Raw genomic sequence first — 14,263 nt, 5'->3', positions numbered from 1 at the left:
TTTTCTTTTTAATTTACTCATAATATATAAAATTATAGTATTAAAATTAAACCTATAACAATCTCGTCATCAAGAAGTTGAATTGTCACAATATTGTGATAGATGTTAAACAAACTCAGCTATTTGGAAATAAATAAAATGTTTATTAAGATTACAGGACATAATTTATTCTGTAGCAATTATATTAAATGGAACAAAAAGAAAAATAGTAATTTTGTCTCTTGTACTAAGATATAGCTTGAGGACAGTCTAAATCTTAATTAATGAGCAATTATTTTATTGTGGCATCGTCACAATGCCGGGCTGCAATTTTTAATTATATTTTTAATTTATATATTTTAAAATATATGCTTTCCACCTCAAATTAGTAGTGTTTTGTCCTTGTACAGTACATCATACTTTTCTTGTTAGCAATGGAGTCGTGCCGGTCATCTTACTCCTTTCAGGAGAAAATATATGAATTAAAAATACGTGACTTCTGGTGCTAGCCGGAAGTTAATCGGGGACCTCCTGCCCCTAAGCTTTTTATATTTGGTCTCTATTTTATCTAACTAACCCTGTTCTGGAGATTAAAGAAAGACAGGCATACGGACGACAGTGGAATTTATAGGGGAATATACAGTGGGAATAGGTCTACAATTTTTTCAATTTGCAGTCCAGAGATAAGGATATCTGAACAAAATTAACTATCCAACCATTTTCAAAAATATCACAGATTGCTACAAAGACTTGCTACAATAGTTTTTCATTTGTTGCATCCATGAACTAATTTTATTTCTTGAAACTAATTTAAAAGAAAAACAGAATTATCTAAATTCGGATTTTCTTTTAAAATTAAAAAATGGATTAAACTTTAAAATAAATTTATTTATGAAAAATTCACGTTTAAATGTGCATTTACATTTTTTTACACATAATACTACAATAATTACAGCGCAACTTGGGTTTTCTTTTACAGAACTTAAAAAGTTTGATCTTTTCAAGTCTTTTTGCGTATTTTTACCTTAACGGATACGTCATACAACAGTTTTTATTAACTATTGTACGTTTTACAAGCATTATCTCAACCAGTTGAAATTTAATTTTGATAGTTATCAAATTCACTTCATTCGTCTTGTATTTTATTTAATATTTCTCTAATTATATCGCATTGTATAATCATTTGATTAATAGCTCATTGTAGATCAGTATTGGTTTGATTTGAAAATTCTTGGCAAAATTCCCTTCTTGAATCGATTAGCACATTCCTACTTAATTAATTATTCGTTTTCTTTCAATATGAAAAATAGTTAATTGAATTGTTGAGCTGCAATTTGAAAAAAAATGTAGACCTATAAATTCCCACTAATTTCTCATAATATATAATATAACAAACATCTAATAAAGAAATGAAATATGATTTTAAAAATATAAAGTATGACACAATAATAAAATTTTTTCATAGTTTTAAATTATTATTTCAATTTTTTTTAAATTAGAATTATTGTAAATTCTATAATAATAATTATTATTATTACAAAATTGTTATCAGAATGATTGAAATAAATTTCGTATAAATTTCTGTAGTCGTATCGTGAGCTAACATTATATAGTGTATTCAAACTAAACATTTTTGCTGTAACGTCTTCTAATTACTATGATCATATTTAATTAGTTTTTACTCGTAAAAAGTATAAAAATAAATCGAAATGCCAAATAAGTAAAAAACTCTGTTACTACGAAATTTCTCTTTGAAGAAATTTTTGAGAGCATATTTTAAAAAGAAAATATAGGGGAGACCAGGGCAAGATCGGCATGTTAAGCTTTACTTAAATTTTGTGTAATAAATACTGCTATAAACTGAAAAAAAAGCTTTGCATATTGTCTATTGGAATGTTACCTTACTATAGAACTGGTTAAAATCAGTTTGGAAATAAAAATAATTAAAATAATTACAACTTTACAAGAAGAGAGAAATTGACGAAGTTGCCCCGGGTATAGGGGCAAGATCGGCAACTTCTCTCTTTTTGTAAAGTTGTAATTATTTTAATTATTTTTATTAAAGTTGCCCCTGGTATAGGGGCAACAGTAATGGGGCAAGATAGGCACGTATATAAAATTATGTTATTAACAATGTATAAGTTGGAATTCACTATTAAAACAAAGAAATACAAATCCAACACCCATTTAATATTATTACAACGAAATGCAAGTTCAAAGACATATATACATGAATAACAAATGCAAACATGTTTTCATTTATCATCTGTTTGATTTTTATCCTTTGCTTCTAATGTGGCTTTATGTTGCCGATCTTACCCCGCTAGTCATGATTTCGAAACATTAAGTACAACCCTGAGAACAGAATGCCAAGCCACGATCTGGCCACGTGAATAAGTTGAAGTTACATCCTTCTAACAGGAAAAGTAACTTTCGTTATCATGGAATTATAACAAAACCTGCCAATTCAATATAAATGGAAAAAAAATATTATATGGAATTGAACGAAAATGAAAATTTGCTTGATAATTCAACTACGCTTGTTGGAGAACAATAAAAACACTACACTCAACAAGCCACCAATAAAACTCAACTGCCTAACCTATAACCAAAGTCTCCTTTTAATTTGTTTTTAAAAAAAAAACGCTTGACAAACTTGCCCCGCATGCCGAAGTTGCCCCGGTCTCCCCTATATATTTATACACAATATAGCTCTATGCTCGCAAACAAATGAATTGCATGACACTGCTTGAAATGCCTAACTGACCGCATAACAGACCACAATATAAACATTTCAAATTTATATTTTATGTATATTTCAAGTTTTTTGGAACATTTACACATCATGCTGTAAAATGTCAACACAACTTACACTGTACGAGGTTGTGAAACTTGTGTATGCCAAAAATTACAACAATTATCGAAACATTAAACAATCAATGAATATAATGTTTAGATTAATAAATAATAATCAAAATCAGACTTAGCAGTGAGAAATAGTTAATAATTTTTTAATGTTTTTTCATAACCACCTTATGATTGCTTATGAGAAATATTTATATCATCGCAAACAACCAAAATTCTATAGGTTCGGATACAGTGTTACATCGGCAGATGTAACACTTATTCCGAACGTTTTTTAAAACGTTCTAACAACAAATAAAGGACCTATTACCTGTCTGTAATCTGTGCTTCCTGTTACCTGCGATGGTGCTACGAACATTTTTCAAGAGTTGCCCATCTGGCCCATAATCTGTTCTAATAAACATAATTTTTAAACATGTAAATTTAAAATAGAGAATACAAAACACACACATCTGATAACCTATAGAAGTTAGGTTGAAAACCTTTATTAATGATAATGGTGACAATATAAATAAATATTTCTCAGCTAACATAAAGTGGTTATGAAGAAAGTTTGATTTATAATTTAGATACATTATTTTTTTGTTTAATAAATGTATTTAAATGAATTTATATGGTAAGGTGGATGATAAACTTGCTTAAATTTCATAACTGGTTGTTAATCTTCTTGTTTGGATAATCAAATACTAATGAAATTTTTCGCATAAAATCTTACTTTTTTAAATATAACAGAAATTTAACAGTAAAGAAAGAAATAACGTTATAAAATATTTACTTTTTAGTTTAAAATTTAGGAAAGCAGATGTGAAAAAAAAATTAATCAGATATTTAAAATGTTCAAATTTAAATTAGTCAATAATAATATTTTAGTAAAACGTTTTAATATTTTAAAATATAAAAGATTTTACAAAGTTAGCAATTATTTTGGAGCATTCTATAATTCAATTAGATATAAAAATATATTATGACCTGGGAATTTCTAACATTGAAAATACCTAATTTTCATTTCTGTGTATTGTTATTATACACGTGAACATAAAATATAGACGTCTGTTAATTTCACACTTATAAAAGTTTTGTTTTAAAAATTGAATATGATTACTTAAAAAACATTTTAACTGAAAACTGTTTTCTAAGAAAATATTTCCCATCATTATTAACCGTATATTAATTCACATACTATAAATAAATGATATAAAGAATTTTTTATTACATTTCTAATTGTAGATTACTGTAATTAAAATAGATTTTTGTTTCTAATATATACACAAAAATTAATGTACAGTATTAAATCTCATTTTTTGCTGTCATATATCTGCGATATCTTTGGGATATATTTTGTTAAAGAACTATGAGAAAAATAAGAGCAAGGCAGCTTAAGACATTTTAAAATAAACGAGTTACGCAATATTCGGGGGGAGAAATATATATAGAAAACATTTCTCTTATCAACTTTGCCGGAAGCAGTACTGCAGGAACTGATTTTTACTATGGCAGTGATATTTTTAGCTAGATATTTGTCTAGCAAATTCAATAATTTATATGCAATGTAATCAGATTGCATATAAAGTATTAAGTTACAAGAACTCATTAAAGCTAATCAAGATATAGAGGAATATTAACATATAGGCCGACTTACAAGTAGAGGGTCAGACGTTCGGATCTTATTCGAACAAAACTTGGTGAGCACGTAGCCCTAAACACAAACAGCTCCTTGTCCAAATAATAGGGCCATTTTTAAGTGTTTTCGAAAAACGGACCTCTGAAAATTGAGTGTTTAGCTTAAGTCTTTTGAAGTTATTTCTTCTTGTAACAGTGATGACCATTGGATAAGATGCTAGTCACTGGAGCTACACACTAGGTTCAAACCTTTGCAATTTTAGGCTTTTTCCTCCACTTATATGTAACAAAATTATTTTACCGTATCATTAGCATTATTACTACTATTAATATTCCTCACGTTTAAAGCTTATAAAACGAGATTTAAGAAACGTGACGTCATATCCTGTTTAATGAAAATTAATCTATATAAATAAAAATGTAAATGTTCGTTTGTTCAAAATCTGAAATCTCCGAAATTTCTTAACCAATTGCTTTGAAATTTTGACACAACGTTGCATTAGAATACGTGCTTGTTTTTATATTATGTAGATGTCGAAATTCCCCCAGCGGTGAGAGGGACAAAAATTAAGGCTTACCGTGAAGAACTGGTCTTCTATTATACTATTTTAGATGCGGTTTTTTGAGTTTTTGAATGCGTTTTAATAGGGTACGTCAAGAGAATGTGCACTAAGAAGGGATTTTTCGAAATTCCTTCCCGCGGGGAGTGTTATACATTTATAATAGATACATTTTGAGTCACAGCAGCGCGTGGCCACTAAGCTAGTATGAAAAATAAAAAAATTTATTTAACGATATACAAGAGTTATATCTGAAAGCTTCGTTTTTGCTAAACAGGAAATGACGTCACGTTTCTTAAATATTTTTTGTAAGCTTTAAACGTAAGGAATATTAATAGTAGTAATAATGCTAATGATACGGTAAAATAAGTTTGTTACATATAAGTGGGGGGGAAAACTAAAATTGCAAAGGTTTGAACCTAGTGTGTAGCTCCAGTGCCTAGCGTCTTATCCAATGGTCATCACTGTTACAAGAAGAAATAACTTCAAAAGACTTAAGCTAAACACTCAATTTTCAGAGGTCCGTTTTTCGGAAACACTTGAGAAGTGGGCCTATTATTTGGACAAGGAGCTGTTTGTGTTTAGGGCTACATGCTTGCCAAGTTTCGTTCAAATGGAAGACCTGAACATCTGGCACTCTCCTTGTTAGTACTTTCAAAAGTAATAGTTTCAATGTTTAGGTAAACAAGCAGCTATGAGCTTGCTTTAAAGATATTTTCATTTTGAATCACTGATTTATTTTAAATACTGCTTCTAATGTGATTATGTTTTGAAATCCATTATTAAATTCACTTAGTGTGTTAATTTTTTCAAAGGTCTAATTTGTTAAACCATAAACATTTTGAAATGACTGTCATTAAGATGTTTAAAATTCATTTTAAAGTGAATTTTAATTTCTTAATTATTACTAAACAAATTAGGGAAGTTATTGTCTAATAATAATGATTTGCATGACTTTTTGTTGTAAGTCAATGTTCATATATTGTACATCTATTATACTGCACTACATCTTCAAATTTGTTTTATATTATTGTAGAAATAAAGAATGCTGAGATAATGAATACCGTAAATTGCCAATTCATAATTGAACACATACTACAGTTGGCTGTTAAAGTAACCAGTGAAGAATTCAGATCAGATAAAAATATCCTTCCATATTTCAAAACCGTGTTGTATCTTTATATTTGTTTTTCAAAACTGCAATGCAGTGAAATAATCAACACTTGGCATAATTCATTCATTTATTTCAGCTTTTGTTGAGACGTGTTTATACACATGTTTCGGGCTTCGTTTTGCCCCTCCTCAGTCAACTAAAAACATATATATATANTCACCATAAAAGAATAACACCATTAAAATCTGTGGAGTTTAGTTGAGTTGTTTAGGTAAGAACTATTACTACCATTATATAAAGATAAAATGATTAAAAGAAAGTTTAATAATATAAATTGTATACGAACTAGTGTTGATATAAAAGAAGAACTGTGCTACATGTCCGTTATAGTCTTTTCTCGATATTTCAAGGAACCTTCTGTGAATAAGAATGTAGGAATAAAACCAGTATATAGTTTGACATCTAAATGTTAAGTGCAATAACTGTATTACTTTTTATAGTCTTCGAAGTCCAGTAAAGTCTAATTGCGAAAGTCTAGGTGTAGTATGTACCAAGTAGGATTAAATCTTCAGCCTAGTATTTGAAACAATCCAATATATAGTGTATGATTCCCGCTTGTGGAAATACATCAAAAGATGAAATCTGTGATTTTAAAAAGGGATTTTAAAAGGTATGTTATGTGTTACTTGCCAAATACAAAAATTTTTTAAAATTCATATGTAGGGTTATAAGGTTGTGTATAAGGTTGGTTTTATATTTTTAGTTGACTGAGGAGGGACAAAACGAAGCCCTAAACATGTGTATAAATGTGTCTCAACAAAAGCTGAAATAAATTAAGGAGTTATGCCAAATGTTGATTTGGCATAACTCCTTAATTAAGTTGATTTAAAATGTTGATTTGGCATAACTCCTTACGCTGCATTGCGGTTTTGAAAAAAACAGACAAAAATATGTTATTAGCCCAAGTATTAAATTCTAGAGTTGAAAGGCTTATATACGCTGCATTGCGGTTTTGAAAAAAACAGACAAAAATATGTTATTAGCCCAAGTATTAAATTCTAGAGTTGAAAGGCTTATATATATATATATTACTACAATTATTGTTAATTTATCATACATTTTTTTTTTTTACTTGGATTTTGTATTTGTATGTATTAGACTAAACTGCACAGTTAAAATTTATTTGAAAATGATTTCATAAATTTAATAATTTTTTTTTATTGTGATCTAAATTCTTCTGTGAGCAACACTGATTTTTAAAATTTTTAAAGATTTTGTTTTGTTTGATGGTCTTGAGAAAATGTGTTGTCATTAAAATATGTTATATTACTGTTATATGTTATATTATTGTTATATGTTATATATACTGTTATAATGTTATATTATGTTATATTTAGATGTTTAAGTTTAATAGTTTAAGATTAATAGTTTAAAATCAAAAATTTCTCTGTTCTATATTGAAAGAAATACTGTATATTCTTTAAGTTGGAGACAAACCAAGTTTCTATTTTTAATGTTAATGTTATTGATATGGTTATAATCCTTTTAAGAAATTCTAATAAAATAAAATCACAGTGACAGAATAATTTCTCACAAACAGTAATCATTCTAATAATATAAAATATGTAAAATAATAAAAAAATTTTCAATAAAAACTTGAAAAACTTGTTGAAAAAATAGGCATTTATAAAAGTAGAGTGGAATTTTCTTAGAAAAATAAAATTAAAGACTAGAAATGTTTTAATAAGATACAACTTCTATATTAACCTAGAAAAGTTTTGCTATGTCTATAAATTCTTAATATTAAGAAATCAGAGTTTTTTGAAAGTAGTCATAAGTTAGAAAAATAGATTCAAGTAAACATGAATGACTGTGTTAATTATTTCTTTACCTAAACTGAAATGAATCAAAATTTTTTTATCAGAAACCTAGAAATAAATTATAAAGGAATTTATTCAATTCATTGTATATAAAACATGATTATTTTGTATAAAATATGTTCATTTCATTTCAAAAAGAAAATAATCATATTTTATATAAAACATGATTATTTTGTATAAAATATGTTCATTTCATTTCAAAAAGATTCCACTCTGATGCACTGTTCCACTTTGGATACTACTTGACAACTGCTGTTTAATATTTATCATATTTAAAATGAATTTAGGCATAGCTGTTAAAGATTATATTGAAAAATTTATAATATAATTTAATTATTTTCATTTAAGGATATGAAAGAAGATATAAAAGTGAATTTTGAAGAATTTCAAGCTGATACTAGGCCTTCTTTGACTAATATTAAAGCTGATGCTGAATCTGAAGAAAAAATAGTAAGTTTTAATTTATTATGATAAATTTGCATTGTAATAGTAACTGAACATTTTTATTAAATAATTTGTGTTTTTGAATTAAAAATACATTAACACGTAATGTAGATCACTCATACAGAATGAATTATGTAAATACTTCAAGAAACATTAAAACATGAAAGTTTAATGCAATGAAAAAATAATTTTTAATTTGATATACTGTATCTTGAATGAGAAACATTAGAAAACCAGATACTTTTACAGGAGTGCTGAAAAGTTGCAACTTTTTCTAGAAAAGAGATTTGATAAACTGAATGTATTCAACAATCACCCCTCAACTCTTATAAAATTATTTCAAATTTTTTAATCCCAGTAAAAAGAACTCCTTAGGTTGGTCTGCAAATCATCCGTCTGCAACTCAATTACATCTTGATTGGAAACAAATCTTATCCCTTTTAGGTGTTTTGTTAAAGCTGGAAAGAGATAATCAAACTGTGCAAAAATCACAAATTCTTGATTTTTTTTCATGGTTTGGAGGACTGTGTGGATAGGGGTGTTGTCTTTCAGAAGGACCAAGCCTTGACTTAGTTTTCAACACTTTTTCATTCAAAACCTCTCAATTCATCCAATAGATACATATAATAAGTGGTGTTGTTTCTCTGGTTCTTTGGCAGGTTCAAAATCTTCAGCACCATGTCACAATGGTTTTCGAGGCAATTGTGTGATTCTGCTTCTTGTCTGTATTGAGAAGTATCAGAATTTTTATTTTTTCAAAGAACTTTTGCATGTCAAGAACATCACAGATTACATGAGAAATATTTTTGAGGGAAATCTCAAGATTTTAGCAATCATCTTGACTGAAATGTCATAGTCTTTGAAGATCAGATCATGGATTTTATGCATATTTTCATCTGTTGTTGTTGAAGTAGGCCATCCAGAGCATGGCTCATCCATTATCTTGAAATGGACAGATCAGAATCACCATTTATTTCTGAATCATTGTTCAGAGAAGGACAGTCCTGTGCTACAGTTGCCACCATTTTGGAATGAACCTTGTGCACTCCTTTTCCTGTAGGAAAAAGAACTTCAGCAACACTGAAAAGCATATGGTCATAAATTCCAGTCTTGGTGCAGCTAACATGAATTTGAATTGTCAAAACAAGTAAACTAACAGTCATAATAGACTAGTGAGAGCTTACGAAATTGTGAAAAATGATTTCTGTACTGTGTCAACTTTTTCAAATCGGCAATTTCTGCACTATCTTCAGTTGTATAAGACAGACAAAACTCTTCCTTGATAAAGTTTAGTGAACAGTAGTAAATGGCTTGTAAAAAGTACTCCATCAAGTAATGACTGGAGCTCTTGTTCTGTTTGTTTTTAAGGAAAACATCTAGCTTTAATTGTTTTTTCCCTAGAATTATTTGAAAGAATAATAATAAATTATATCTAAACTCATAATTGTGTAAAAAACAAAAAGGTACCTCTGAACGCACAATTACTTATGATATTGTCACAATACTGGACTGCAATTTTTAATATTTTAATTTTAAAAAACACGTGACTTCCGGTCCAGACCAGAAGTTTGTTATAAATCGAGTCTCTGGCTTCTAAGCTTTCTGTATATGGTCTCGATTTTCATCTATCAAACTCTGTTCTCCAGATTAAGGAAAAATGGACGAACAGACAACAGGTGGACAACAAGGGAATTTACAGCTCTGCAATTTGAAAATTGCAATTCAAAAACGCGAATTAAATGTTTTGCATGTATACTGAGAAGAAAAGCTATAGCGAAACTGCTCTGTATAAGACAGCACTAACAGATATATTAGAATAATAATTTATATATTACAGCATTTCNCCAAGTCTTCTTTTAATTTGTTTTTAAAAAAAAAACGCTTGACAAACTTGCCCCGCATGCCGAAGTTGCCCCGGTCTCCCCTATATATTTATACACAATATAGCTCTATGCTCGCAAACAAATGAATTGCATGACACTGCTTGAAATGCCTAACTGACCGCATAACAGACCACAATATAAACATTTCAAATTTATATTTTATGTATATTTCAAGTTTTTTGGAACATTTACACATCATGCTGTAAAATGTCAACACAACTTACACTGTACGAGGTTGTGAAACTTGTGTATGCCAAAAATTACAACAATTATCGAAACATTAAACAATCAATGAATATAATGTTTAGATTAATAAATAATAATCAAAATCAGACTTAGCAGTGAGAAATAGTTAATAATTTTTTAATGTTTTTTCATAACCACCTTATGATTGCTTATGAGAAATATTTATATCATCGCAAACAACCAAAATTCTATAGGTTCGGATACAGTGTTACATCGGCAGATGTAACACTTATTCCGAACGTTTTTTAAAACGTTCTAACAACAAATAAAGGACCTATTACCTGTCTGTAATCTGTGCTTCCTGTTACCTGCGATGGTGCTACGAACATTTTTCAAGAGTTGCCCATCTGGCCCATAATCTGTTCTAATAAACATAATTTTTAAACATGTAAATTTAAAATAGAGAATACAAAACACACACACACACACACATCTGATAACCTATAGAAGTTAGGTTGAAAACCTTTATTAATGATAATGGTGACAATATAAATAAATATTTCTCAGCTAACATAAAGTGGTTATGAAGAAAGTTTGATTTATAATTTAGATACATTATTTTTTTGTTTAATAAATGTATTTAAATGAATTTATATGGTAAGGTGGATGATAAACTTGCTTAAATTTCATAACTGGTTGTTAATCTTCTTGTTTGGATAATCAAATACTAATGAAATTTTTCGCATAAAATCTTACTTTTTTAAATATAACAGAAATTTAACAGTAAAGAAAGAAATAACGTTATAAAATATAGATACATTATTTTTTTGTTTAATAAATGTATTTAAATGAATTTATATGGTAAAGTGGATGATAAACTTGCTTAAATTTCATAACTGGTTGTTAATCTTCTTGTTTGGATAATCAAATACTAATGAAATTTTTCGCATAAAATCTTACTTTTTTAAATATAACAGAAATTTAACAGTAAAGAAAGAAATAACATTATAAAATATTTACTTTTTAGTTTAAAATTTAGGAAAGCAGATGTGAAAAAAAAATTAATCAGATATTTAAAATGTTCAAATTTAAATTAGTCAATAATAATATTTTAGTAAAACGTTTTAATATTTTAAAATATAAAAGATTTTACAAAGTTAGCAATTATTTTGGAGCATTCTATAATTCAATTAGATATAAAAATATATTATGACCTGGGAATTTCTAACATTGAAAATACCTAATTTTCATTTCTGTGTATTGTTATTATACACGTGAACATAAAATATAGACGTCTGTTAATTTCACACTTATAAAAGTTTTGTTTTAAAAATTGAATATGATTACTTAAAAAACATTTTAACTGAAAACTGTTTTCTAAGAAAATATTTCCCATCATTATTAACCGTATATTAATTCACATACTATAAATAAATGATATAAAGAATTTTTTATTACATTTCTAATTGTAGATTACTGTAATTAAAATAGATTTTTGTTTCTAATATATACACAAAAATTAATGTACAGTATTAAATCTCATTTTTTGCTGTCATATATCTGCGATATCTTTGGGATATATTTTGTTAAAGAACTATGAGAAAAATAAGAGCAAGGCAGCTTAAGACATTTTAAAATAAACGAGTTACGCAATATTCGGGGGGGAGAAATATATATAGAAAACATTTCTCTTATCAACTTTGCCAGTACTGCAGGAACTGATTTTTACTATGGCAGTGATATTTTTAGCTAGATATTTGTCTAGCAAATTCAATAATTTATATGCAATGTAATCAGATTGCATATAAAGTATTAAGTTACAAGAACTCATTAAAGCTAATCAAGATATAGAGGAATATTAACATATAGGCCGACTTACAAGTAGAGGGTCAGACGTTCGGATCTTATTCGAACAAAACTTGGTGAGCACGTAGCCCTAAACACAAACAGCTCCTTGTCCAAATAATAGGGCCATTTTTAAGTGTTTTCGAAAAACGGACCTCTGAAAATTGAGTGTTTAGCTTAAGTCTTTTGAAGTTATTTCTTCTTGTAACAGTGATGACCATTGGATAAGATGCTAGTCACTGGAGCTACACACTAGGTTCAAACCTTTGCAATTTTAGGCTTTTTCCTCCACTTATATGTAACAAAATTATTTTACCGTATCATTAGCATTATTACTACTATTAATATTCCTCACGTTTAAAGCTTATAAAACGAGATTTAAGAAACGTGACGTCATATCCTGTTTAATGAAAATTAATCTATATAAATAAAAATGTAAATGTTCGTTTGTTCAAAATCTGAAATCTCCGAAATTTCTTAACCAATTGCTTTGAAATTTTGACACAACGTTGCATTAGAATACGTGCTTGTTTTTATATTATGTAGATGTCGAAATTCCCCCAGCGGTGAGAGGGACAAAAATTAAGGCTTACCGTGAAGAACTGGTCTTCTATTATACTATTTTAGATGCGGTTTTTTGAGTTTTTGAATGCGTTTTAATAGGGTACGTCAAGAGAATGTACACTAAGAAGGAATTTTTCGAAATTCCTTCCCGCGGGGAGTGTTATACATTTATAATAGATACATTTTGAGTCACAGCAGCGCGTGGCCACTAAGCTAGTATGAAAAATAAAAAAATTTATTTAACGATATACAAGAGTTATATCTGAAAGCTTCGTTTTTGCTAAACAGGAAATGACGTCACGTTTCTTAAATATTTTTTGTAAGCTTTAAACGTAAGGAATATTAATAGTAGTAATAATGCTAATGATACGGTAAAATAAGTTTGTTACATATAAGTGGGGGGGAAAACTAAAATTGCAAAGGTTTGAACCTAGTGTGTAGCTCCAGTGCCTAGCGTCTTATCCAATGGTCATCACTGTTACAAGAAGAAATAACTTCCAAAGACTTAAGCTAAACACTCAATTTTCAGAGGTCCGTTTTTCGGAAACACTTGAGAAGTGGGCCTATTATTTGGACAAGGAGCTGTTTGTGTTTAGGGCTACATGCTTGCCAAGTTTCGTTCAAATGGAAGACCTGAACATCTGGCACTCTCCTTGTTAGTACTTTCAAAAGTAATAGTTTCAATGTTTAGGTAAACAAGCAGCTATGAGCTTGCTTTAAAGATATTTTCATTTTGAATCACTGATTTATTTTAAATACTGCTTCTAATGTGATAATGTTTTGAAATCCATTATTAAATTCACTTAGTGTGTTAATTTTTTCAAAGGTCTAATTTGTTAAACCATAAACATTTTGAAATGACTGTCATTAAGATGTTTAAAATTCATTTTAAAGTGAATTTTAATTTCTTAATTATTACTAAACAAATTAGGGAAGTTATTGTCTAATAATAATGATTTGCATGACTTTTTGTTGTAAGTCAATGTTCATATATTGTACATCTATTATACTGCACTACATCTTCAAATTTGTTTTATATTATTGTAGAAATAAAGAATGCTGAGATAATGAATACCGTAAATTGCCAATTCATAATTGAACACATACTACAGTTGGCTGTTAAAGTAACCAGTGAAGAATTCAGATCAGATAAAAATATCCTTCCATATTTCAAAACCGTGTTGTATCTTTATATTTGTTTTTCAAAACTGCAATGCAGTGAAATAATCAACACTTGGCATAATTCATTCATTTATTTCAGCTTTTGTTGAGACGTGTTTATACACATGTTTCGGGCTTCGTTTTGCCCCTCCTCAGTCAACT

General features: G+C 28.4%; 1 protein-coding gene across 1 annotated transcript in view; it reads left to right on the top strand.

Annotated features, from left to right (window-relative positions):
* Window positions 1-14,263, top strand: part of LOC111613100 — a 59,942-nt gene that overhangs the window by 21,901 nt on the left and 23,778 nt on the right. The window contains exon 2 of the mRNA XM_023354421.1: window positions 8,367-8,468. Within this exon, the coding sequence (XP_023210189.1) occupies window positions 8,367-8,468 (102 nt within the window). The remainder of the gene's footprint in view (window positions 1-8,366; window positions 8,469-14,263) is intronic.

This window comes from Centruroides sculpturatus, unplaced genomic scaffold (genome assembly GCF_000671375.1).
Source record: "Centruroides sculpturatus isolate CEXI.00-Female unplaced genomic scaffold, Cexi_2.0 scaffold1801, whole genome shotgun sequence".
In the NCBI taxonomy this organism is placed as follows: Eukaryota; Metazoa; Arthropoda; class Arachnida; order Scorpiones; family Buthidae; genus Centruroides; species Centruroides sculpturatus.
This window is presented reverse-complemented; position numbering and strand designations above follow the sequence as displayed.